The sequence below is a fragment of the Eumetopias jubatus genome, unplaced genomic scaffold (assembly GCF_037043125.1).
Source record: "Eumetopias jubatus isolate StellerSeaLion01/CBP00866 unplaced genomic scaffold, mEumJub1_p1.0 scaffold_15, whole genome shotgun sequence".
Lineage (NCBI taxonomy): Eukaryota > Metazoa > Chordata > Mammalia > Carnivora > Otariidae > Eumetopias > Eumetopias jubatus.
In genome coordinates this window covers 87,288,402-87,311,923 of record NW_028274821.1, presented here as the reverse complement: position 1 = coordinate 87,311,923, position 23,522 = coordinate 87,288,402, and the positions used below count along the sequence as shown (strand labels likewise).

Genomic DNA, 23,522 nt, shown 5'->3' with positions numbered 1-23,522 from the left:
CCACCCTCCGCGGCCGCACCTGCCGCCGCCGCCGCCGCCGCCGCCGCCGCCGCCGCCGCCGCCGCCGCCGCCGCCGCCGCCGCCGCCGCCGCCGCCGCCGCCGCCGCCGCCCGCCCGCTGTCCGCCGGCCGCCCTCGGCGCGTCACCGCCCGCGGCCCCTCCTCCGCCTTCGGAGGTGGGGCCCCGCGCTCAACACCTGGCTGCGGGGCGCCTTGCCGCGTGCCTCAGTTTACCCCCCCAGGTCAGCTGCCGCAGAGAGCCCTCTCCTCCCCGGCTCGGAGTGCCCCTCCACAGGCGAAGGCGGGAGGCGCCGAGGGAGCGGCCTCCGGTCCTGGGAGGAGAGAACGGCCCCCACCGCCGCCTCCCCGGGCCCCAGCCACCCGCCGTTGACATGGCAACCGACGGCCGCTAGGGGGCGCGGCGACACTGGAGGCTGTGAGCGAGCAACGCCCGGGCCTTCCAGCTCGACCCCCTGTTTTCTGGAAGGCAGGGATGAAACCCACAGGAGCCCCATCCCCGCCGAGCTGCGCCTGGGCTGGTCAACCTGGGTCAGTAATCACAAAAATAGCATTTACCCAGAACCCCTGTGTGCTCAGGAATTGCTGGGCGTTCCTGCTGAACCCTGCTGAATCCTGAATCAACCACCCCATTGGCAGGTTGACTAGCCCATTTTACAGAAGAGGGCACTGAGGTTCAGGGAGGTAAGGTCATTTGCCCAAGGTCACAGAGTGACAGCTCTGGGACTGGAACCTGGTCTGTCAGATTCTGAAGAGGATTCTCCTGAGTCAGACTATTTACAGTCTGGCCAGGGGTATAGCAATGGTGCTGCTTGAGGCCTGCTGTCCGTATGCCAGGCACCAAGCCCACCACCCATCTCCTTCTCTGACCCTATGCCCCCTTCCCCTACTCCAACTCTTCCCCAGCATTTCCTGATAGCTCCGCGGCTCTAGGAGCCTCTAGATTCTTCCTCCAGCTCTACTCAACAATCAACCCACAGCAAAGCAGTCCTTTCTACCACCTCTGCACCCCTTCAGTCTGCCCCTCCTCTCCAGTCCTCTGCTGATAGGTCCTGAGTCCTGGTCTTCCCAGTCTGGCTTCTCCATCTGTCCCCCTCACAGCGCCTTCCAGGTCCTTCTAAAATGTGCTCTGCCTGTATTTCCCTCCCCCCCTGTCTTTCAGGGAAACACGAACTGTGACAATTGAGGCTCTTTCCAGCTGTCTCCCAGGCCGTGGTGGCAGGAATCTCCCTCCTGTGCTTTGCTAACTCCTTGGACCTTCCCGCCTTCGGGGCTGTGCTCCTCATTGCACCCTGTTATCTGTCTCCCTGCAGGAAGCCCTCAGGGTGGCCCGGCAGCCCTTACCCCTCATGGCTGGGCCTTGCAGCCTCCTTGGAGGAGGAAGCGGGTCTGATTATCCTGGCGTCCCAAGAGACCCTGTTCTGGGGGAGGGCCCTGCCACGGAGGGCCTCGGGGGCCAGGTGAGCACCAGGGAGCCCCCTCCTGAGGGCAGTGGGAGGCCACCGAGGGTTTTAGGCAGCCATGAGACATGTCAGGGAGTGATCTGGGGTCAGCTTCATGGGTACACTGTAGAAGCAGGGAGGCCATTGGCTAAATTAGGGGTGGGGAGGGCAAGGAGGGAAACTGTAGTAATTACAATTTGTGGAGGGAAAATAAATGGTTCAAGCCGTACATGCAGCACTTTCTGAGAATTATCTCAATTCTCACTGAGCCATAGGAGGTGGGTACTATGGTCATCTCTGTTGTACACACAGGGACACTGGAACGCAGAGGTCACATCACCTGGTCAGGGTCAAAGAGCTGGCCAGCAGCCACATTGGTATTTGAACCAGGTTAATCTGGCACAAAGCCCAAGCACTTAGGCATGTCAGAGGTAGAGCTAGGGCACAGCCAGGGCCCAACACCGCTGGCCTAGGTATCCTGGATGCCCATGGGAGGCGTGGGGGGGAATGGTAGTGTTGGGGGTGTACCGTGTCTGGGGTGGCCTCCACCGTCAGACTCTCAGGCTGGGCCCCCTGCCTGTTTCCCACGAGCTCTCCCTAAGTCACATCCTGTGGGCAGAGGCCTCAGAAGATGTTCCGGTGATGTTGTCACCTCCACCCGACCATCCCTGGCCTGAACCCCAACATCCGCCAGTCACTTCCCCTCAGAGCTTTGGGCCCTTGGCCCTCCCTGGCAGAAGCAGTCAGGAGCCCTTCAGAAGGCGGCCCCCACTGCCCCGCCATGGGGTCCCGGATCATCCAGGTGGAAGTGTGAAGAAATTAGGTCCTAGCTGGAAATGATTTCTCACGGACTCTGATGACTTCTGATTTGCTGGTTTGAGGAAAATGTTTCCTGCTTCCGTGATCACCTAAGCTGGCCAAGCCAGGCATGTGGCCAGGACTCAGTAAATGCTTGCTGACTGACTGACCATACTGTGAGAGCCTCTGGTCCTGCTGCCATTTAACAGGGAAACTGAGGCACTGAGTAGAAGAGGGAGTTACTGGCCAGCTGTTTGACTCTGGCCCAGACCTTCTATTTTCCTCTCCTGAGCAGGGACAGGTGTGGGGGGGGCGGGATACGGAGGGAAGCAGAAGACAGGCTCATGGGTGGGCTGCTCCTGGCTGCTGGGATGTCCCAGGACACAAAGGGGCACTGGATACAGAGAGACCAGACAGAGGATGGCGGGGTGATGCTTGCAGCCTTGTACACCATGGACATTCTGCCCACGCCAGCTGGGTACTGACTCTGGGCTCAGCCCTGTGTTGCTATGTGTCATTTCCCCGGAGCTTTACAGTGTCCCTTTTAGGAGGTTGCTCATACTGGGCCCAAGTTACAGAAGAGGAAACTGAGGCTCAGAGTAATGATGTGGCCTGCTCGAGGCCACACAGCCAGGAAGCTATGGAGCTGGGATTCAAAGCCAGGTCTCTGCTTTCAAAGCCCGGGGTCGGGGTGCCTGGCTGGCTCAGTGGGTGGAGCATGCTACTCGATCTCGGGGCATAGAGCCTATTTAAAATTTAAAAAACCGAAAACAACAACAACAACAACAACAACAAACAAAGCCCAGGCTCATTTACACATCAGCCTACACAACCCCAATACCAGACAACTGGGTCAAGCCAGGGAAAGACTGAGACCTACACTATAGCAGGCATGGGGCCAATATGGATATGGAAGGCCAATTCCTCTCTCAGGGAACAGGAGGTCCGTCTGGAACATGCAGATGAAGACGCAAGTGAATGTAATATGGATAATACTCGCAGTATAAATGTTTTATTTCATTTCCACAGGATTATGGGAAAGATGTTGTGTTTGTCCCATTTCACTGATGGGAAAAACAAGGCTCAGCAAGGTGACATGTCTTGCCCGGGGTCCTGCACATAGGATCTAAACTCAGGTTTGCCAGGGTCTAGTGCCTTTGACTATGAAGTTGAAGGATTCCAATCCCTAATAGTACCTGGCCAAACTGCAGGCCACTGAGTCACAGACTGGGGAAAGGGGCAGGAGGGAGGGGACAGAAACCAAAGCAGGGTTCCCTAGGGCAGTATGGCTCAATCGAGGCTCAATCTAGAGCTGGGGTCACTCAATGGAGGCAAAACTTGCAGCTAGTTGGTGGGGGGGGGAGCAGTGTTGCGGGTGTGGGTCCCACTGAAGCAGAGGCCCAAAGGCAGGAAAGCACTTGTATGTTCGGGGCTAGAAGCACACGGGCTGCTCTGGGCTGGCCTCCAACACAGGCTGAGGAGGGCCTGCGGGACAGCCACCCGCCAGCAGGTCCCCAGCCGCACTCCCAACGGCCACTCAAGGCAGCACAAAGGGGGCTCTGAGCTCAGCGGAGCTGCCACACTGAGCCCCATTCATTCTCCCAGGGATGCAGCCACTGCCCTGGCGCCCAGGCCAACGGCAGGACTGGCCTAAAGCTCACAAGCCACCGCAACACAGCCTCAGCACAGCCCGGGACTCCCGGCTCTCTCGGACCATGGGCTCTCCCCTGGGGTCTTCTGGGCCTGTGCCAATCTGCCCCCCGCCTGAACCACCCCCACCCCTCAGCAACAACCACCAGGCGCTGCCAAGGCCACAGCGGATTAGCCTGAGCAACATTTGCTCCTTTCATCCTCCCGACAACCTCTGGAAATGGGAGCTCCTGTGACCTTATTTCATGGATAGAAACTGAGTCCCAAAGAGGTTAAGTGTCTCATGAAGGGTCACACAGTAAGTCGGGAGTGCCAGAAACCCAGCACTTAGCCCAAGTCACTGGGACTGCCTCCCGGGAGAGAAGCCAGGGGAACCACCCTCTGCTTCCGTGAGGAAGACCCCTAGCTACCACCAGGCCGCAGGCCCTTCTCTCTCTTCTGACAACTGGAGGTGGGAGGGAGCACCAGGCTGGAAGCTAGGACACCTGGGTGTCTGTCTGTCTAGTCTCTGCTCCTCTTCAGCCTCAGTTTGCTCATCTGTAAAATGGGACAGTACCAACACTCGCCTCACAGGTCTATTGTAGGGACTCAGTGGACGATCTGTGGAGGCTCACAGCTCTATGCCTGGCTCATGGTCAGGACTCAGTAGAAGGACCTTTTCTTCCCAGGTCCATGACCCAGAAACCCCATCCTTTCATCTGAACTTTGCACACGGGTCCCATCTAGGTCTGTCTATGAGCAGGACTCTGCTGTCTTGGTCTCATAGGGTGTGTCCCTTTTCCCCTCAGGGCCTCAGGTTCCCCCTCATCACATTAAGAAGGTTTAGTCAGATGCTTCCTCTACCAGGGCCCATCAACCAGCTGCTGGGGTTGGGGGGGGTGCGGTTTAGGAGCTGTGGGACTGGAAGTCAGTACCTCAGGCTCCATAGCTGGACAAGCAGGTCCTAATTCCAGGTCAGTTGACTTTGGCGGCAGGGGGGGTGGGGTGTGGTGGCTCAGTTTCCCCATCTGTAAAATGGGGACAAGAGAAACAACATTTACCCCCTAGGGCAGGAGGACTGAGCTCTCTGGCTGGAATGCACTAAGAGATCAGAAGACGTTAGTCATTATTTTTACAGAGGATGCAGGAAGGGCCCCATCTGACCTTGGACTCCCTCTCTCATAGGCCCGGTTGCCAGCCTGGGGGGCCAGGATAATCATGTCCAATCATGCTGGAGCCTCTGTGACTTAACTGTGTCCCTTGCATTTGTGCTCATTCTAGAGATCAGGTGACTGGGGCTTCAGAGGCAGCAGTAACTTGCTTGCAGTACACAGAGCTGGGATTTTTTTTTTTTTTTTTTAAAGTTTTATTTTCTCCAGCTAACTTTTTTTTTTTTTTAAAGATTTTATTTATTTATTCATGAGAGACAGAGGCAGAGAGAAAGAGAAGCAGAGGGAGAAGCAGGCTCCCAAGGAGCAGGGAGCCCGATGTGGGACTCGATCCCAGGACTCCGGGATCATGACCTGAGCCGAAGGCAGACGCTTAGCCATCTGAGCCACCCAGGCGCCCGACAGAGCTGGGATTTGAAAACCCTGGTCTTGTAGCCACCTCAACACCAACAGCTGCTGACAGCCTCCACAGGTGTCTGGGACAACCTTTGTGGGTAGTTTCATTTCCTCATCTCTTTCCTGCCCACATGAGCAAGACACACACACACACACACACACACACACACACACACGTACACACACGTTGTACAGTGGAAAAGCACCAGGCTGTGGGCTAAGGGACCCAAGAGGGGGGAGATGTAAACCAGTCTGTGCCATCAACCTGCCATATGACCTGGGACAATCCCTCTGCCTGCGCTTCGGTCTCCCCATGTGTGTACAATGGGCGTGGTGGACCGAATTATCACCGTGTCGCCGCTGGCTTAAGAAGGAATGATCATGCCCTGGTGGGCCCCCATTCTGTGCCAGGCTTTGCACCAAGCACTAGACCCTGTGAGGTAGGTGTGGCCAATGTCCCCTGCTCACAGTGAGGAAGCTGAGGCTCAGGGAGGTCGGTGGCCTGGCCAGGATCACACGGTGACAAAGTAGCCAGCCAAGGCTGGAATTTGGGTTTGGGTGGTCCCAGGGCCCCAGGCCTAACCACAGAACTCTTCTTCGCTGCCGCCAGTCCTTCCCTCAGACACTGAGGCTTAGAACAAACTGCCCTGTGGGCCGGCCTGACTTTGGCCAGACCCCTGACAGCCCCCCGCCCAGGGGGCTCCATTCCTGGAGCCTGTGGTTTGTCTCCCGGGCCCTCCAGGTCCCATGGGCTTGTGGTCTGCTCCCTGCCCCCCTACACCCCACCCCCAGCCAAGGCCAAGGAGGCAGCCCCAGGGGCCCAGAATGGGGGAGGCCCTGGCCACCGCCCCCTGTGGAGAGGATGGGGAGGTGGAGCTGTGGGAGTTTCACTGGTTTAAAAATACACAGAGGAAGCGAGTGAGAGGGTGTGAGAAAGGGGAAGGGGAGGTGAGGGAGGAACCTCAACGTTGATGTCCTGAGCTGTGAGTGGCCACTTGCCCACCATCCAGGGGCTTTGCACGACTTGCCAAGATGACGGAGGGGCCCAAGAAAGCCAGCAGAAAGTTCAGTGAGTGCGGGGTGCCCTTTGCACTGCCCTTCATCCCTCTGTCTGTCCGTCCAGCTCAGCCTCTCTCTGCCCGTCCAGCTCAGCCTCTCTCTGCACTGCTTCTTTATCACGGTCTCATTTCCTTTTCTCTTTCTGTCCATCTCCGCCCCTCTCCGGAGCTCCCAGCTTCTGGGTTCCTTGTCATCATCCCTCCAGCACTCTGGCCCGGTAGCTCTCTCTGTCTCCAGCTGGTTTGGCTCTCCATCTGTTTCTTTCTTTTTCTTTTTTTTTTTTTTTTTTTAAGATTTTATTTATTTATTTGAGAGAGAGAATGAGAAAGAGAGAAAGCACATGAGAGGGGGGGGAAGGGTCAGAGGGAGAAGCAGACTCCCTCCCGAGCAGGGAGCCCGATGCGGGACTCAGTCCCGGGACTCCAGGATCATGACCTGAGCCAAAGGCAGTCGCTTAACCAACTGAGCCACCCAGGTGCCCTCTCCATCTGTTTCTTGTCTCTGACTCTCCCCACTTCTGTTTCTCTGTCCCTGCATTCATCTGTGTGTCCATCTCTGGTTTTCTTGGACCCCATGGCCGGGCAACTGGAGACCTCCACACACTCCACACCCTGCCTCTGGGACTGGTTCACACGGCAGGGGGGGGGGGGGGCAGGGGGTGCTGGGTTGGAAGTTACTGGGGCTGGAGTGTGTGTGTGCGTGCGCCATGGGATGCTGTCCCACGTCCCCAGCATCAGTGATGCTGGGACTTGGTGCAACTTGATGAGGGGTCACACCCACCAAGGCTTTATTTCCCCAGGGCAGTCCCCTCAGGGTCTCAGCAAACTTCTGCTTCCCCTGAGTCCTTCGGTCTGCCGGCACGGGGGTGGGAGGGGGCTGGTGTACAGGGCCAGGATTATGACTGCATTCCACCGATGAAAATACTGGGGCCCAGAGACTTGCCTGAGATTATATAGGGCTTCAGAGCAGGGCTCAATCCCATGTCCCCTGAATTCAGGCCTACTGTCCCACTACTGTTTCCTCCAGACCCCCCGGTGCCCAGGAAACCACAGTTCTTGGTCCCCCTCCTGGCATTGGCACATTTCTGGCCCATGGCATTAGCTTTCTAAGAGCAGAACATCAGAATCAGTGTTTGTCAGAAGGCAGAGGCTAAGACCAAGTAGGGAGTGGGCAGGGCTGGGAGGAAAGCTCCAGAACACTGACACACACACCGTCCCCGCCGCTCCCCCCACCGAGTCCAGAGCCCTGAGCCCTCATCCAGGCTCAGCCCTGCTGTGTGACCCTGGGCAAGTCCCTCCACTCTCTGGGCCTCAGTTTCCTCTCTCATCAATGGGGGCATCCTACCTATATATTCCAACATAGTGGTGAGGCCCTGAGGAGGCAGAGCGTGCCCAGGAAGTGAAAATACCAGGGTTTTACCTTTTCCCTCATCTGGAGGCCATAGGGCTGTCAGAGGGTGGTGGCTTCGAGGAGGGGCAGTCCCACAGCCGGGGGCGGGGCGGAGGGAGCGCACACGCACCCCTGCGGAAATGAGTAGATGGTATCACCCGAGCCCTGCCGCCTGAGTCAGGACCGTGCGCTCAGCTGACAGGAAGGACAGAACCTCAGAGAGTGGGCTCCCCAGGCTCCCAGCAACCCCCTTCTCATTTCATCCCCCGCCCCAGGTGCTCAAACACACCCCCCTCCCTGCCACTCCTCCCCCACGCACACAGACGCTTCACCTGCGGGGTAAGCCACCTCGGGCCACTCCTTCCACAGCTCTAACCCGCACTTGGTCATCTGCAAAAAGGGAAATTAAACTTGTGCCATTGAACTGTGCTGGGAATTCAGTGAGGTGACGCTTGAAGCATATTTGACCAACCAGAGGCATTTACTGTGATCACCATCATTATCTTCATTACTTGTGGAGGCTTTTATGTTATTTACATGCTTTCCTTCAGTCCTCCTGCTGCCCACAGGAGGTGGGTACTAAGGTCTCTCTTTTGCTGATGTGGAGAATGGGTCTCAGAAAGGTCAAGCGACTTGCCTAAGGTCACACAGTTAAGATGTACAACAGAAGAGACTGAAGCCCAGGGCTCCGCGATTCTAGAGCTGCCGGGTTATACCATAACAGAGGGAATGTCTGTGAAGCCCTGACCCCCCCTGAACCCTCAATAAGAGGAGGGACATGTATTTTTTATTGTTATTATTATTGCTGCTGACATTAACTCCTTTCCCTCCTCTTCTCCCCCCCAACCCCCAACCAGAGTTCTTCAAGTTCAAGGGCCTCGGGAGTCTCTCCAACCTCCCTCGGTCCTTCACTCTGAAACGGTCCTCAACCACCATCAGTCTCGGGTCCCATCTGGAGCCTGACCCCTTTGAGGCTACACAGGATGACATGGTGACTGTCCCCAGAAGCCCCCCAGCCTATGCCCGCTCCAGTGACATGTACAGCCACATGGGCACCATGCCTCGTCTCAGCACCAAGAAGGCTCGGGACCAACAGGCTACCCAGGAGACCAAGGAGGTGGGCCCAGAACCCCACTTGGTGCCCCAAGGTCTGCCCAACCCTCCAGGTGTGGAGGCAGCCAAGGAGGTGGTGGTGGGGACCAACGTCCCCCTGGAGGACATGCCAGCAGTGGGACCCAACCCTTCTGCAATGGGCCCCATGGAAAAGCCTGAGGATCCCAGGGCAGACAGAAAAGAAGAAAGAGCCCCCAGGAATGTGCCTCCAGAAAGGTAGGTGCCCACCAGGGGAGGGGGAGGATGGGACCTGCAGGAATGGTGTCTCCAAGCCTCCTGCCAATAGAGCCTGGAGAGGACCCCCCTGCAACACACACAGCGATGGGGGGGGGGAATAAAAACCCTACGCATTAATCAAGTGCTTACTACAGACCAGGCACTGTGCTTCGGTCCTTCACTTGCAATTAATTCTCAAAAAACAAAACAAGGGACACCTGGGTGGCTCAGTCGGCTAAGTGTCTGCCTTCGGCTCAGGTCATGATCCCAGGATCCTGGGATGGAGTCCGGTATCAGGCTCCTTGCTCAGCGGGGAGCCTACTCCTCCCTCCGCCTACCTCTCTCACTCTCTCATTCTTTCTGACAAATAAATAAATAAAATATGTAAAACAAAACAAAACAAAAACAACTGGGGAGGAGATTCTCTTATTTCCATATGACAGACGAGGAAGTTGAGATTCAGAGAGGGAAAGTCATCTGCTCCAGTCAGGTTGCACATCTGGCAAATGACAAAGTGGGATTTGAACTAAGACCCACCTGACTTGCCCTAAGCAGCCTCCAGCAGGGGCGTTCTGCGGCTGGTTGGGTCCCAAACCCAATCACTGGATCCCTGCCCAGGGCCCCCACACCCAAATCACCACCTTTAGTTCCGCTGGACAACACTGCTCCCCCTGGTTGCCACTTAACTTGGTTATAGGGTAAGTTGAGTTCATGAAAAATACAAATAGTGATGATATGACCCTAGCTCCCATTTAGGAAGCACCCATTCTACTGGGTGTCAAAAACAATGTTACTCACAGACAACTCTGTAAAAGCATCTGTCATTAGCCCCATCTTACAGATGGGGAAACTGAGGCTCAGCCAAGGTGGCAGAGCTAAATTTGAGCAGAAAACTGCCTGCCTCTTGTGGCTGCACACTCACCTCTCACATTGTACCCACCACCTTTGAAACCCTACAGCCGTGTGCCTCATGCCCTTGGGAGACTCCTCAATCCCATCCATAGCAGTCTCCAGCTTTTCAACTCTCACAGCCTGTGTCTAAACCTCACGAGTCAGATGTGATTCTTGAAATAAAGAAGAAAAAACCCCCAGCTGAGCAAAAATAAACCTCTCTTCAATGGCTTTTCCCTGATACACCAAACACAGCTTCTGTGCACTGGGGTAATTGAGTCTAGACCTCTGTTCAATGGGGAGCAAGACTTTGTAAAGCTGCAGGATGAATCCAGCCCAGACTCTGCCCCTTACTGACTGCATGACCTTGGGTAAGTCTGTTTCCTTCTCTGAGCCTCAGTTTCCTCGTCGGATAGAAGGGTATAATGAGAGTACCTACCTTGTAGGGCAGTGATGAGAATTCAAGAATAACATACAGGACTTGTAAAATCTTAGCACAGTGCTTGGCACACCACAAAGAGTAAGTGCCTTTCCTTCGTCTCTGATGGCTCCAGGCTGCCGTCTTCTGCCATCCCCCTCCTTAGTTCAGCCTTAACTTGGGCGTGGAGGAGCAAGGATTGTATGTGAGGGAGAGGGCCTGACAGGTTCTGGGCTCTTCTGAGGCATCCTAAGGTCTGAGATGTGCATTGGGAGTTTGCAGGAGCGGGGCGCGTGGAGGGGCGTGTCTAGGGGGCGTGGCCTTTTCAGGCTGCACGGGGAACTGTCGGGGGAAGCTGGCGTTGGAACCGGGCGGGCCGAGGAGGAAGGGTGTGCTCGGGGGGGTGTGGCCTTCCCAGCCCCGGCCACGGACAGACGGGGAGAGGGCGGAGCGAGACGGGAGGCGGAGGGGCGTGCTGGAGGCGGGGCGTGTCCTTCCCGGCGGGAGGTGTAAGCTGTGGAGCGGCCCCCGGCCGAGGGCGAGGGGCGTGTCAGGGGCGTGGTCTACAGGTCAGGCTCCGCCCCCGGAGTACTGCGCTGAGCTCCACAGCTCCGTGGCCTGAGAAAGGCGGGAGCCGTCGGGCTGAGGAGGTGTCCAGGCTGCAGGCGGTGACCGCGGGGAACCATGACTGCAGTGGGACGAAGATGCCCCGCACTGGGACCCAGAGGGTGAGTGACCGAGCTGGGCCTGAGGAGGGCCTGCGGGGTTATGGTTTGAGGGGAAATCAGTGCCCTTGGGGCAACCAACAAAGCAGGATACCCTGTTAGCATCAGGGACTTTTAAGTTTCCTTTTGGTGTAATTCTGTCCCTGCCTTGTCCTTGCACAGGTTGGGCATTTACTCCGCACAACAGTCCCAGAATAGGGGCACTATTATGATCCCCATTTTACTGATGAGGAAAGGGAGATTTACTTGCTGGTCCACAACAGTATCGAAGGTTAGAAGTCCACCTTCCTGGCTCGTGCCCTTAAAGGCTGGGCAGCCCGTTCCCCTCCAATAGGGCCAGGATCTCTGGGAAGGATGGTCCTGAGAAACCTTGAGGATGCCAAGTCTAGGACCCAGGCTTCCACCCTGTGGGCAGGGGCCCTGGTGGTCCTGGAAGTGCCTCTGGCATCAGGCCTGGCCCATAGCTGGCAGAGGAAACAGACTGCCCTCCATCCCCCAATCATCCAGAGTGTCCAGTGATCCTGAGGGGGGTGGGGTCAGCAGATCCGACTGAGGCCCCTCCTGGTGTCCTGAGACCCAGTGTCCCACTTGCCCTCCAGACCAAGCAGGAGGCCAGGAATTAAACATTTCTTCCAGGAGCCCCTGAAGCCCAGCCCTGGGTCCAGGAGAGTTGCTTTGCCTGTATGATCTCAGATTTGCCCTGCCCTACTCTGGGCCTCAATCTCTCAGCAACCCAGATGGGACTGGAATGGTCTCTGATGAAACATACAGTTTGGAGAGGAGGATATTTGAGAACTGCCACCGAGCGAGACTGGGGCCCCATTCCCGAGTGTCCCAAGGGGGTCATCTCAGTGGCTGTTCAGGGAGTGGTCTAAGCTGAGGTAGATGGTGTCCCTCCCCTACCCCCTGGGAGGCAGGCTGCACCTGGAGCAGAAGGAAGGAAGAGGTGAGGCTGCAGGAGTTTCCTGGTGCCCTGTTCCCTGCTGAGATCATGGAGGATGAGGAGGAAGGAGGGAGGAGGGGCCAGTAGCACAAGGGCTGAAGGGCCTATAGCCTCCCAGAAAGGAGAGCACCAGCCTTGCCTCCCCCTCCCCGCCCAGCACCTCAGCCTTCTGCAGGGAAATAGCAGGTCCAGAGAGCCCTGACACCCTCCCCTTTGGTCCGTGGTGAGGAAGAGGAAGGAGAGGCCCCAGCACCTTCCACCCACACCCACGCCTGCACACAGGAACTGTCAGGCCAGGGTCCTCCAAGAGGTGGTCAAGATCTGGCTCACAGCTGGCCAGACCCTGCCTGAAGCACCCCACAGGTGCCATCTACTACCCAGGCCCTGTGAAGGGCACCTCTACTTGCTTCATTTCACAGGTGAGGACGCTAAGACTCAGAGAGGGGAAAGGATTTTCCTGGGGTCACAGAGAGATTAAGTGACAGAGCCTAGATTTGATCCCAGGCTTGGCCAGCCCCCAAGTCACTAGGTCATATTTCACCTCCCGCCAAGTACAAATCCCAAAGCCATTTCTATGTTACTTAAATGACCTCCCATAAGCCCCTGGAAGGGAGATAATGGGAGCTCATTTTACAGATGAAGGCACTGAGGTTTTGTGAGGTTGCTTGAGATGACACTTTAGTTGAGTTGGAATTTCATTCACTTGAATATTTACTGTGATGCAACTATGCCCTAGACACTCTTGCAAGTTTTGGGGAGACAGCAATGAGCACAGCAGACAAAACCCTGCTATCATGGAGCCCGCATTCCAATGTGGGGGAGACGTGATAAGTAAGACAAGGAGTTATATGGTCATACAGAAGAGAAGTGCTGGGAGAAATACCGAAGCCAACTAGGGGAACTGGTCACAGTGGGAGAATGTCTGGTGGTAGCAATTTAGGGAGGTGAGCCAGGAGAAAGTTCTCTTTGAGGTGATGTTTGGACAAAGGGATGAGGGAACAAACCCTCTTGATATCTGGGGAAGAGTGTGCCAGACCAAGGAAGATCAGGTACAAAGGCCCTGAGGTAGGAGTGTCCTTGGCATGTTTGAGGAGCAGCCGAGACCCACAGTGGCTAGAGGAGATGAAGATGGGGGGCTGGGGAGTGGAGTGGTGGGAGGCGAGGCCAGAGAGGAAACGGGCTCAGATAATGGAAGGCCTGGAAGGCCCAGCAAGGACCTGGCTTTGACCCAGGGAGATGCAGCCATTCCTGGCCTTGAGCAGAGGAGGGCCTCACTCTGATTTATGTTTTAGGAGGCCCTCTCCTTTGAGGAGGGTTTGAATGCAGTTCTACTCATCGTAAAGTGTCACACCCAAGCGTCCTTTCCTCCCTGCCAGATCACAGAGACCCAGGCCCCTCCACCCCACCCCCAGGGCTGTTCAGAGGGAGATTTGGAGAACGTGGCACCCCACAGGAGAGCCCGGGACACCCAGCCCTGTGCCAGGCACTGAGAACAGGCCAAAAACCATCCCCCCCCATCCCATTTCCTTTTGGAATGTTGATTCTGGTCCAAGAATTCCCAACACTCCCCAGAGTCTCACGACCCTCTCAGCCCTGCAGAGTGACGTCAGCTGCTGGGCATCTGGTAGTGATTACCCACCAGGGGAGGGGGCTGTGGTGGGCCCAGCCTGTTCGGTCTCCTCAGGCTCTGGGCGGCTGGTCCTTGTCTTCCGAAGGGGCCCAGCTGCTCCCGGATCTCATTTCCTGTGGAGACTTTCTCACAGTCCTTGAGACCCCCGGATGCCTCAGGCTGTGGGAACTGCACTGGCTCAGGAAGGACACACTGTACCCCCACCCCCAGCTGGAGCCATATCCCCCGAAACCCTCAGGGGACCTTGTTTGCAGAATCCTGGACCTCTGTGGAGTATGGGGAGGAAGTTGGGTACATCACTGACTGCACAACATTGAGCAACTCCCTTGCCCTGTCTGACCCTCAGTTTCCCCATCTGTAAATTGGGGACGATAACAGCACCCGTGTCATAGGGGCATTGTGAAGGCTCGATGAGGTAGACCATTTGTCCTGGTCTTGGCCCATGGAAGCTCCAGTACAAGGAACTGCTCTTGCTTTCACCATGCCCGTGTTATGGAAGAGTTCACTGAGGCCCACTGAGGGGGACATGCCCAGGGTAACGCTGCTTCCCCCCCCGCCGCCCCAGTGGAGGGCCCTCTCCAGAGCCTGAGAGGGTCTTCTCTCCCCCATTCCTGCTCCATTCCTTCTTCTTGACATCGATTCTGGGCTCATGGTCCCTTTGAAATACTAGTTTTCTTTGCCCTCCCCTCCCCACCTTCTCCTCATCTCCACTCTGGAGTGCTCCTCTTTCTGCAGGGGAGCCTGCCTCGTGCAATGAATGAAGTGGAGCCAACCCGGATCTAGTCTGAGCCAGCTGTGTGTCCTGGACCAAGTCACAAACTCCACACATGCCCTCCCCTTTGCTCTTCTCCAGCAGAATTTGAATATCAATTAGTAGCTCTCAGGGCTCAGAAGCCTCAGAAAGAATCGCCCCCCATCTGTCCTATCCCTTTCTAAACACCTGCTGGCAAGCTCACCACTGTCAAGAAGACCGAGGGCACAGAATGGTGGAGAAGGAGCAGGGATGTCTTCAAGACAGTGGCAGCCCATCTTACAGGAGGTGGGGCAGGGCAGGGGCTAAAGCCAAGAGCCTACCTGGCAGAGAATCCCAAAGGCCCCATGGCAAGGTGCCCCAGGGAAAGACAGGGCTTTCTACCTCTGCTCTCTCTGCCCAGGGCCTTTAAAAACTAAGGATCACAGAGCACTATTGCTTTTTGGCCAGGGTGAGTGACGGTCGGAGTGAAGGGTCGAAAGAGTCTTCAGTCCCCCAGGAAAGGCAGAATGGGAGATCTCCATGGCTGGCAGCTGGGGCAGCAAGAGGAGCCCCATGGGGTTTGGGAACTCTGCACCCCTCCTTTTCAGGACCCTTGTGGCCCCTCTGGGGAGACAGTTATGCCCATTTTACAGACGAGGATGGTTGGACCTCAGAGAGGTGAAGGCAGGGGGAAAGCTGAGAAGCAGGAGGCAAAGGTTGGGGAAGTGTCCACTTGAGGCCATGTGGCCAGGCCTGGAGGCCCAAGGGAACAAACTGGGGGTCAGAGAGGCAGTAAACAGGTAGTGGGCCTCTGCAGAGGGCAAGGCTGCCCGTGGCAAGGGAGGGCCAGGGCGGGATGGGACAGCAGCTGCTCTCTACTGCCTTTCCTCCAGGATCTCTTGGGGAACCTCACCCTTTCCCCCTGGGCCAGGATGGAGGCCTTGAAAGGAAAGCTCAGATTTAAACCTGTGTTGGGGAAATAAAGGATAATGGGCTCTAATTACTGCTCATTAATCCAATTAATTAAGCTAATGTATGCAATAAGTGGTATCAGTTATCGGAACAAATCAGTTAATACAGGCAATTAAAGGGGTTGGTTATTTGAATAATTAATGTGGCTGATTAATGGGACTGATTTAGCTCAATTGTCAGTATTATTTATTAATTGATTTCACCGCTAATATTAGAGAGGAAGTGCCTTTTAGGTCCATGAAATAAAAAATAAGTTAATTAATTGATGGAGCTGAGTTTTTAAAAATGGAAGCTTTGATTTCTGCATTTGATCATTACAATGGGAGGGAGAATGTTCTAGAAATCTCTAAGCACACTGCGCTCTGAAGGCCAAATAGGAACCACTCTGGCCCTAAGGGAGAGAGGAGGTTCCAAACACAGGGAACATCATGTGCAAAGGCCCTGAGGCTGGAGGGAGCAGAGCTCTTTGGAGAATGTGCAAGCAGGCTAGAGTGCAAGGAGGAGAAAGGGGAGAGAGGAGGGTTGGCTGACTGTGCCAGCCACAGAGAGCTGAGCCTTGAGAACCAGACTTTGTTGCATGGGGCTGCTGTGTGACATGTATTCATTCAAAAAAATCTTTATCGGGTGCCTGGCGCTGCTCTAGGCAGATCCCAATTCCTGTCCTCTCAGAGCTTATGTTCTAGTGAAAGAAGATAGTCAATGCATGGCCAGTCAGATGAAGTGCTTCAGAGAAAAAGTAGAGGGGAGGGAGGTGGGAAGTTCTCACTTTCAGATGGGTGGCGGGGGAAGGCCTCACTGAGAAGGGGACATTTTAGTAAAGATCTGATGGAGGGCAGGGTGGGAACTTGGTGGCGTCGGGGGGGGGGGGAGGAGAGTAGTCCAGCAGAGGGAGCAGAAGGTGCAAAGGCCCTGAGGTGGGGACAAAAGCCAGCAGGAAGCCAAGCGTGGCTGGAGCAGCGAGAGTGAAGGGATCAGGGTAGGACATTGGGTGGGAGAGATGGTGAGAAGCCAGCCTGTAAGGCTGTCGTGGGACTTGGGCCCTTACTCTGAGTGACACTGGGGGCCACTCCAGTGAGTTGAAGCAAAGGAGATCCGTGATCTGACTTTCACTTTAACAGGAGTGCTCTGGCTGCTGGAATGAGAACAGGTCACAGAGGACACACACAGAGGCAGGGAGGTCAGTGATGGGGTGTGGCGATAGTCCAGGCCAGGGATAACAGTGGATCAGAGGCAGCCATGGTGACATTATGGCTTGGAAATCCTGGAGTGTTGTAGAGGGGCAGGGTGATGTGATGGGGACTAAGTGTGGCCCCAAGCCGGCAGTTTCTTGGGCCTCAGCCTCTGCCCTGAGCTCCCCCATTGGCTCTGCCCACCCCAGCCCACTGGTACTTTGGTGCAGGCACCCCCCCCTCCCCAAGGCTCTGTTCCCTCCCCAGGGCCCAAGGGAAGGAGACAGGAAGCAAGAGGAAGCAATGGGGCGATCCCAGTGTCCTGGCCAATCTGTTCCCAGCAGTGGGCGGATTTCCGGGACTGAATAGCCGGAAATTCTGGGATGGGACACCTCACCCGGGAAAACCTGGCAGAGGTGAACGTTCGGGGGAGGGGTCCCCACTCTACCTCGCTCCCACCACTGCTTCTCAGTGAGGAGCCCCTGGCTTCAGGAGCTGGGGGAGCCCCGTGTGGAATTCTGCCCTGGGAGCACACACCTTATCCATGTAATTTAATACAATTACGTTTATTTTATTAAATTTATGACATTTAAATTTATATATTGGCCTTTTGGATGGGAGGAAGCAGTTCCCCGATGTTTGACCTCCCTCCCCATTTTGCAGATGGGAATACTGAGGCCTCTCCTATAGCCAGAGAACCAGGGCCCAGCCTGATAAAATTAATCCTCATGCTAGGGACCAACACTGGTTATTTACTATTCATGTCTTCCTTTAAGCAATCGTAAGCTCCTACTACGCGCCGGGCACTGTGCTGGGGGCTTAATGATGAATAAGACAAAGTCAATGCCCTCTGAAGGTGTCAGGTAGTTAACAGTCAACAGATAAATGTAAAATGATCATTTCAGGCAGAGACTGAGGAAAATAAAGCAGGGCTGAGGACAGAGAGTGAAGGACCAAGGACTCTTCTAGGTAGGATGGTCAGGGAAGGCTTCTCTGAGGAGGGACATTAAGCAGAGCCCTAAATAAACTAGGGGGAGGGGCAAGCTGCGTGAAGATCCGGAGGCAGGGCATTCTAGGCGGAGAGAACAGCAAAGGCCCTTGCAAGAGTGAGCTTGGCAAGGAGGCCAATGTGTCTGGGCAGAATGAGGGATAGAATGAGTGAGGGAGGCATGTTGGGGGTTGGCAAGGTGGGTGGTCGGGCGCCACCAGGCTACCCAAGGCCTTGTAGGCTGGGGAACATATGTTCTGGTTGATGCCTGTTTTTCTGGCATAATGATGGTACCTCTTTACTCTCACAAGGGAAGAAAGTTCTGGCTTGGATGATATATTACATGGCCAGCCATTTGCAGGCCACGGAGAGGGGTTTAGATCTTGTTCAGTGAGAGGAGAGTGGCCAGGGGAGTGTGGGGGGTGCTCTGTGCCCATGACCTGCTTGTTTTCACCTAAGTGCCGCTGGGGGTGGAGTGGAGGGCGAGCGGGATGTGAGGACAGACAGAGAGCCAGCAAGAAGGCTGCTTGCTGTGTGCTCCACAGAGCACAAGGGGCTCCTGGATGGAGCAAGGGCTGACCCTGAGAGAGATGTGGTCAGGACCTATTTTGAAAGTAGAGCTGCAGGATTTCCTGATGGGGTGGGTGTGGAGTGAGCGGAGGAGGAGGCACAAATGACTGCAGATTTTTTGGCCAAACAAAGCAACAAGGATGCAGCTGACATCAACCGAGATGGGAAGCGGACGTGGGGAGCAGGGGCGTGGCAGCAGGGGGCGGGTAGCGACAGTCCAGCTTTGGATATGACAAGTTTGCCATGACTTCAGACATGCAAGAGGAGATGCTAAGGAGGGAGTTAGGAAGGGCAGGTCCAGGCTGCATCAGAGAAAGGATGGCATGTAAGGTCAAGGACCCGGGGAGGTGGCACAGTGTCCCTTGCCCCTCACGAGGAAGGATAGTATTTATCTGGTACCTGGGAAGGTACCACTCCCGGCCTCTGGCCTCTCCAGGCCCCTGAAGGCTGAGAGGATTGGTTCCACCACAGCCAACAGTCACCAGCTCCGTGTGCTGCTGAGTGGGCCATTCTGCACTAGGGAGAGAGTGTAGGGTGGATGGGGGGCAAGGAGGCTGAGCCCCAGCCTGGGGCCACCAGTGATTGGAGTGGAGTGGGGTAAGAACTCTCCAGCGTCCTGAAGCTGGATGAAGACAGCATGATTCTGGAAGCAGGCTGCTTGTTAGGCATGTAATGTTGATCAGCTCCCAGAGTCCTTGCAACAGCCCGATGAGGCGGAGCTGTCATTATTCCCAGTTTCCCAGTAGGAAACCCAGGCTCAGAGAGGTGAGGGGACTGATCCAAGGTCACACAGCTGGCGAGTGGAGGAGGAGCCTGCCAGCAGGCTCTGGTGAGTGCTGTCTGGTGCGGTGCCCCCTCCTGTCTTCAGGATGAGCCCTCTGGGACGCTAGGGCCAGGTGCTGGCACCAGGCAGGTGGGCAGAGGCTGACAGCCAGGGAGCCAGGTAAGACTGGGGACACTCACCTCTCTTCTCTCCTTCCAGGGTCGCTGGAGAGCCAGAGGCTGGCGGGGACTATGTGAAGGTAAGCGGGGCTGGGCAGGGATGGCTCAGAGCCTGCTCCATGAAGGGCAGAGTTCTTTTCTGAGACTTGTTAGAGGCCAGACCTCACTGCCTGGTCCCAAGAGGAGAGGGTCTCAGGGTTGGAGTGGCGCTTGGGATCTGGTTTCACTCCCAAGGATCTTCTTCCCATGCCTGCCATCATTCTCTCCTGGCCCCAAATCCAGGACCCCCCACAGTTTGTGACCACCAGACCCTCCCCCCCCACCACTTGCCACCTGCCCTGGGCCCTGGGATGTCTCCTTGTGCAGATCCAATCCCACCCACTCTCTGAGCATGTGCTGGTGTTAAGAGGTAGGAGCAAGAAAAGACGCCTCAGTTTTCATCACAGAGAATGGGCCCAGCTCACATTTACCACAGGCTGAATTTGTCCTGGACACTGGGAATGTTGAGAATGCAGCTTTGAAACAATGATGATAAAGAGAGTAACATAACATCACGCGAGCCTACTGTGTGCAGAGCCCCGTGCTGTTTGCCACCACTGGAGGGGAGACATTTCTGAGCTCTGTACATGAGGTCTTTGACTTCCTCCCTCCCCACTGGGCAGGGAAGGCCTTTGTGTACCCATGGACATATGGGGAACTTGGAGCCCAGAGATGCCCAAAGATGCACAGTGATTTGGCCCATAGGCACACAGCTACTATGGGGCAGAACTGAGACTGCAATCCAATTTTATTTGATGCCAAGACCATGGACAGAGTCCTTGGCCTTCCACCTCCAGGAGCACGCTCGAGGAGCCAGGCTCCCTGCTGAGCATGGAGCATACAGCAGAGGGCTGGGAGCACGAAGTCTTGTGTTCAGAGGGCTCCTCGTCCAGCTGGGGACCAGGAGAGAATCACATGGTTGTTTGGGCTTGTGTTTTGTAATCCAGCAGATTTAGTCCCAGATCTGCCACTTACTTGCTACATGGCTTTGGTTTGTGGGTTACCTCCCTGAGCTTCAGTGTTCACTATATGAAATGGGGGTAGCAGTGGCTCCTCCCAACGAGGGTTGCTATGGGCTCAATGAATCTATGCCCATAAGAAGGGTTGCTGGGCCTGGAATAGAGCAGGCTGGCCCAGCTCCTGACCCCAGGGACATTCCATCACCCGAGATGCTGCCTATAAAGCCCTGTGTAAGTGACTAGCCATGAGGCAGCATGGGAAGTGCTCAGATATCTGCCCCTCACTATCATCAGAAGCTTCAGATAGGAAGCCACTGGAGCTCAGCAGGTTAAGGGATGACTTTCAGCCTGGGAGATGGGGAGGGGGAGATCAAGGAAGTCTTTCTGGAGGAGGAGGCATTGAAACCAAGCCATTGCAGTTGACCAGGAATGTTCGCCAACATCCTGTCCCCAAAGGAAAAGCTGAAAAGGAGCAAAGATAAGCAGAGATAGACAGTAGAGTGGTACAAGCAGAGGCAAGAGTGTGGGCAAGGTCAGAAAGCAAGCTGAGTGAGCCCAGGAAGTGCAGCCTAGGGTGGTGGAAAGTTGAGCTGGAGCTGCTCCTGGAATCTGGGCCTTGGCTCTTCATTCAGAGCCCTTACACCACAGGGGGACAGAGGCCTCAGGGAGAACTGGCACCAAAGCCAATGGGTAGGACACCGGGGACACACATTTTAGCGCTCCACAGTTTTCAGATACCTGGCAAGGTAGTGAGCTCTCCATCACTGATGGTGGTAAGATCCTCATGAGGATTATTAGCTTTGTATTTTTCCTTTAGTTTATAGGGCTAAACATGTACTTTAAAATACTATAAAAGAAATAATACCTGTTCACTGGAACTGATTAAAGGATGAAGTCAAAAGAACATTAGTTTTAGCTTCAAGCCTCAGACGGTGGTAGAATCAATAGTCAGTTACCAACAGTCCATTCCTGCCCTGAGGTACTAGCTTCCAGAACTCCAGGGTTCTCAGACCACGATGTGAATAATTGGATTCCAAGTCAAGGATTCTGAAGTTCCAAGACCATAAAATTCCATGCTCCGTGCTCAGAGCCTCATGTGTATTTGTGGAAAACAATCGAACAACTGAGGCCCAGAGAGGTAGACTCACCTCCCTAATGTCACACAGCCTGTCAAAAGGATTTATACCCTAGGCCTGACTGAAGCAGAGTCAGTGATGACCCCCCCCAACTTAATTCTAGGACAAAAAGTCCAGATTGTAAGACAATAAGCTTGACAATAATAGCATGCATTTATTGAACACTTACTTTATGCCTGGCTACTTAATGTGCATCAAAGTCAGCCAAGGCTCAGAAGAAAGAGTTCTGTGAGGTCAGCACAGGTATGTTTTCCAGATGAGTGAATCAGGGCTCCAAGAGAAGGGGCTGGTGGGGTGGAGGTGGGGGCCCCCGCTAGCTGAACCCAGGTTGGTGCCCTAAGCATTGAGCCTTACTGGCTCTCTGCACCCCCAGAGTCCGTCAGTCCAGCATCCGGTTGGATTCTTGATTCTCCGCCCGAGTCCCTGATTCCAAATCAGAGGTGAGAAATCCTGGACTCTGGGAGATTTCCCGAGGCCACAAAGGATTTGGTCAAACACATACAGGGATTTTTCCAGCTTTAGATATGATTTAATTCCAAGTCTTTGCCCGCTCCGGGTCAATGAAGGGTACCGTGAGCTGGGGGAGCCAGGAATCCGCCCCCCCCCGGGCCTAGATATCCCCACCCCATCCCTCTCCCCCGCCCCGTGATCGCCCCCCTAGGCGGGTCCTCTGCTCCGCTTCCCCCGACCCCAGGCAGCCCTGCCGGGACTTGAGCGCGGGGGGCTAGGGGCGGGGAGCGGGGGGCGGGCGGAGGGAGGAACAATGGCCCCCTCCCCTCCCCTGACCGGCTGGAGGGTGGGGTCTCCCCGCCCCGCCTCCCCGCTCCTCCCCCGCCAAGGCGATGAGGTAATCGCGCCGCCGAGAGGCACGCGCAGCCGGTGCCCAGCCCGGTCGGTCCCCGCGCCCCTGCCCCGCCGGCCGCCGCCCCCCGCACCGGCCCGGCCCTGGACGCCCGGCCCCACCATGACCGAGCGGTGCAGCCTGTGGAGCGCCCTATCGGCCGCCGCCTGCTGCTTCTACCGCGGCTCCTTCGTGCAGGTGCAGGTGAGGGGGCGGCTCGGCTCCCGCCAGGCGCTCCGGGCTGGGACCCCGGCCGCTCCGCCCCGGGCCCGGGGGCCGGGAGCCGCAGCCCGGTGGCGCCTCGCAGGGTCTGGCGAGGCAAGGGCAGGGGCAGGGGCGGCGGGAGGGGGCGGGGTCGCCCCGGCCTCACCTCTGGGCGCCCGGCCGCTCCGCAGGGTGAGAGTCCGGGCTGCCGCTCCCGGGACTCCGGGCTGCGGGGCTGCCGTTTCGGTCCTGCCTCCTCCGGCGGAGCTGGGGCACTGGGTCCCGGGAGCTGCGGTCCCCGGTGTCCTGCCGGTACTCCAGCGAGCGCTCCGGCCCCTGCGGCTGACCCGGGCAGCCTGGCTCCCCATTGTACCGGGAGCGCAGGGCTGGGGTCCGAAGGCTGAGTGAGGGGCGGGAAACTGAAGGGGTGCTGCGGGTGCCGGGGCTAGGGCCAGAGCTTCCGCCACTCTCCCGCCCTCTAGGTGGGCTGGGGCAGGCTCGGGGCGCGGGGCTCCCAGCCCAGCCAGCCGGGCAGTGCGGGACGGCGCCGCGGCGGTGAAGGGGTTAAACGGAAGGGGGTGGAGGGGAGGACCCGGACCCCGCCTCTGCGGAGCATCATCTGGGATGGCCTTGCTAGGGGTTGCCAGACCGTAGGAAGCTGGACGGGGCTTGCTGGGCGCGGGCTGGGGGTTAGGGCTTAAGACCCAGACCGGGGGTCTCTGCGCTTTTGCCTCCGGAGCCCCCTGGGGGACGCCGGGCGCGTCACCTCTGCGCTCCCCCGGGCTCACACACACGCTCGGAGCCCGCCTGAATGACGGCCCCGCCGGCAGCGGAGCGCAGCATCCCCGCACCGGCCAATCAGGCGCGCGCAGGCGGGGGGGCGGTGAGATCATCTCTGGCCAATAGCGGTGCGCTGAGCGCAGGGATGCTGCATTCGCGCCCCAGCCCGCAACTCCCACCCACCCACCCCAGTCTTGGGAGCTGGGGACCCCCTGGTCGAGAGTGAGGAGGAGGGCACAGGACCCTATGGTTCCCCACCCCCGGGTGTGGAGGAGGACCAAGTTGGTTCCCCCATATTCTCCCTGTGACCATTGATTATGGCTGGAAAAGTGGAGCCCAGTCTCCCCACCCCCT

At 56.6% G+C, this 23,522-nt stretch overlaps 1 protein-coding gene and 1 long non-coding RNA gene across 5 annotated transcripts in view; both read left to right on the top strand.

Moving 5' to 3' along the window:
* The first annotated feature begins 125 nt into the window (after window positions 1-125).
* LOC148162457 (uncharacterized) lies at window positions 126-2,546 on the top strand. Of its 2 annotated transcripts, none has more exons than XR_015766854.1 (3): window positions 126-548; window positions 1,331-1,477; window positions 2,079-2,546. It is a non-coding gene; the product is annotated as an uncharacterized LOC148162457 (long non-coding RNA). The 2 variants fall into 2 exon arrangements; XR_015766853.1 differs by having other exon boundaries at window positions 2,051-2,546.
* A 3,812-nt stretch (window positions 2,547-6,358) lies between these two features.
* The window catches only part of SH2D3C (SH2 domain containing 3C), a 29,105-nt gene continuing 11,941 nt past the window's right edge, over window positions 6,359-23,522 (top strand). The window contains exons 1-3 of one of the 3 annotated variants that reach the window (XM_028107642.2): window positions 6,359-6,520; window positions 8,757-9,228; window positions 19,250-19,289. In XM_028107642.2, coding sequence (XP_027963443.2) covers window positions 6,484-6,520; window positions 8,757-9,228; window positions 19,250-19,289 — 549 coding nt within the window. In that variant the 5' untranslated portion in view covers window positions 6,359-6,483. Of the gene's footprint in view, window positions 6,521-8,756; window positions 9,229-10,881; window positions 11,266-19,249; window positions 19,290-22,267; window positions 22,389-23,522 lie in introns of those variants that run through there. The other 2 variants (XM_028107644.2, XM_028107645.2) reach the window with 2 other exon arrangements.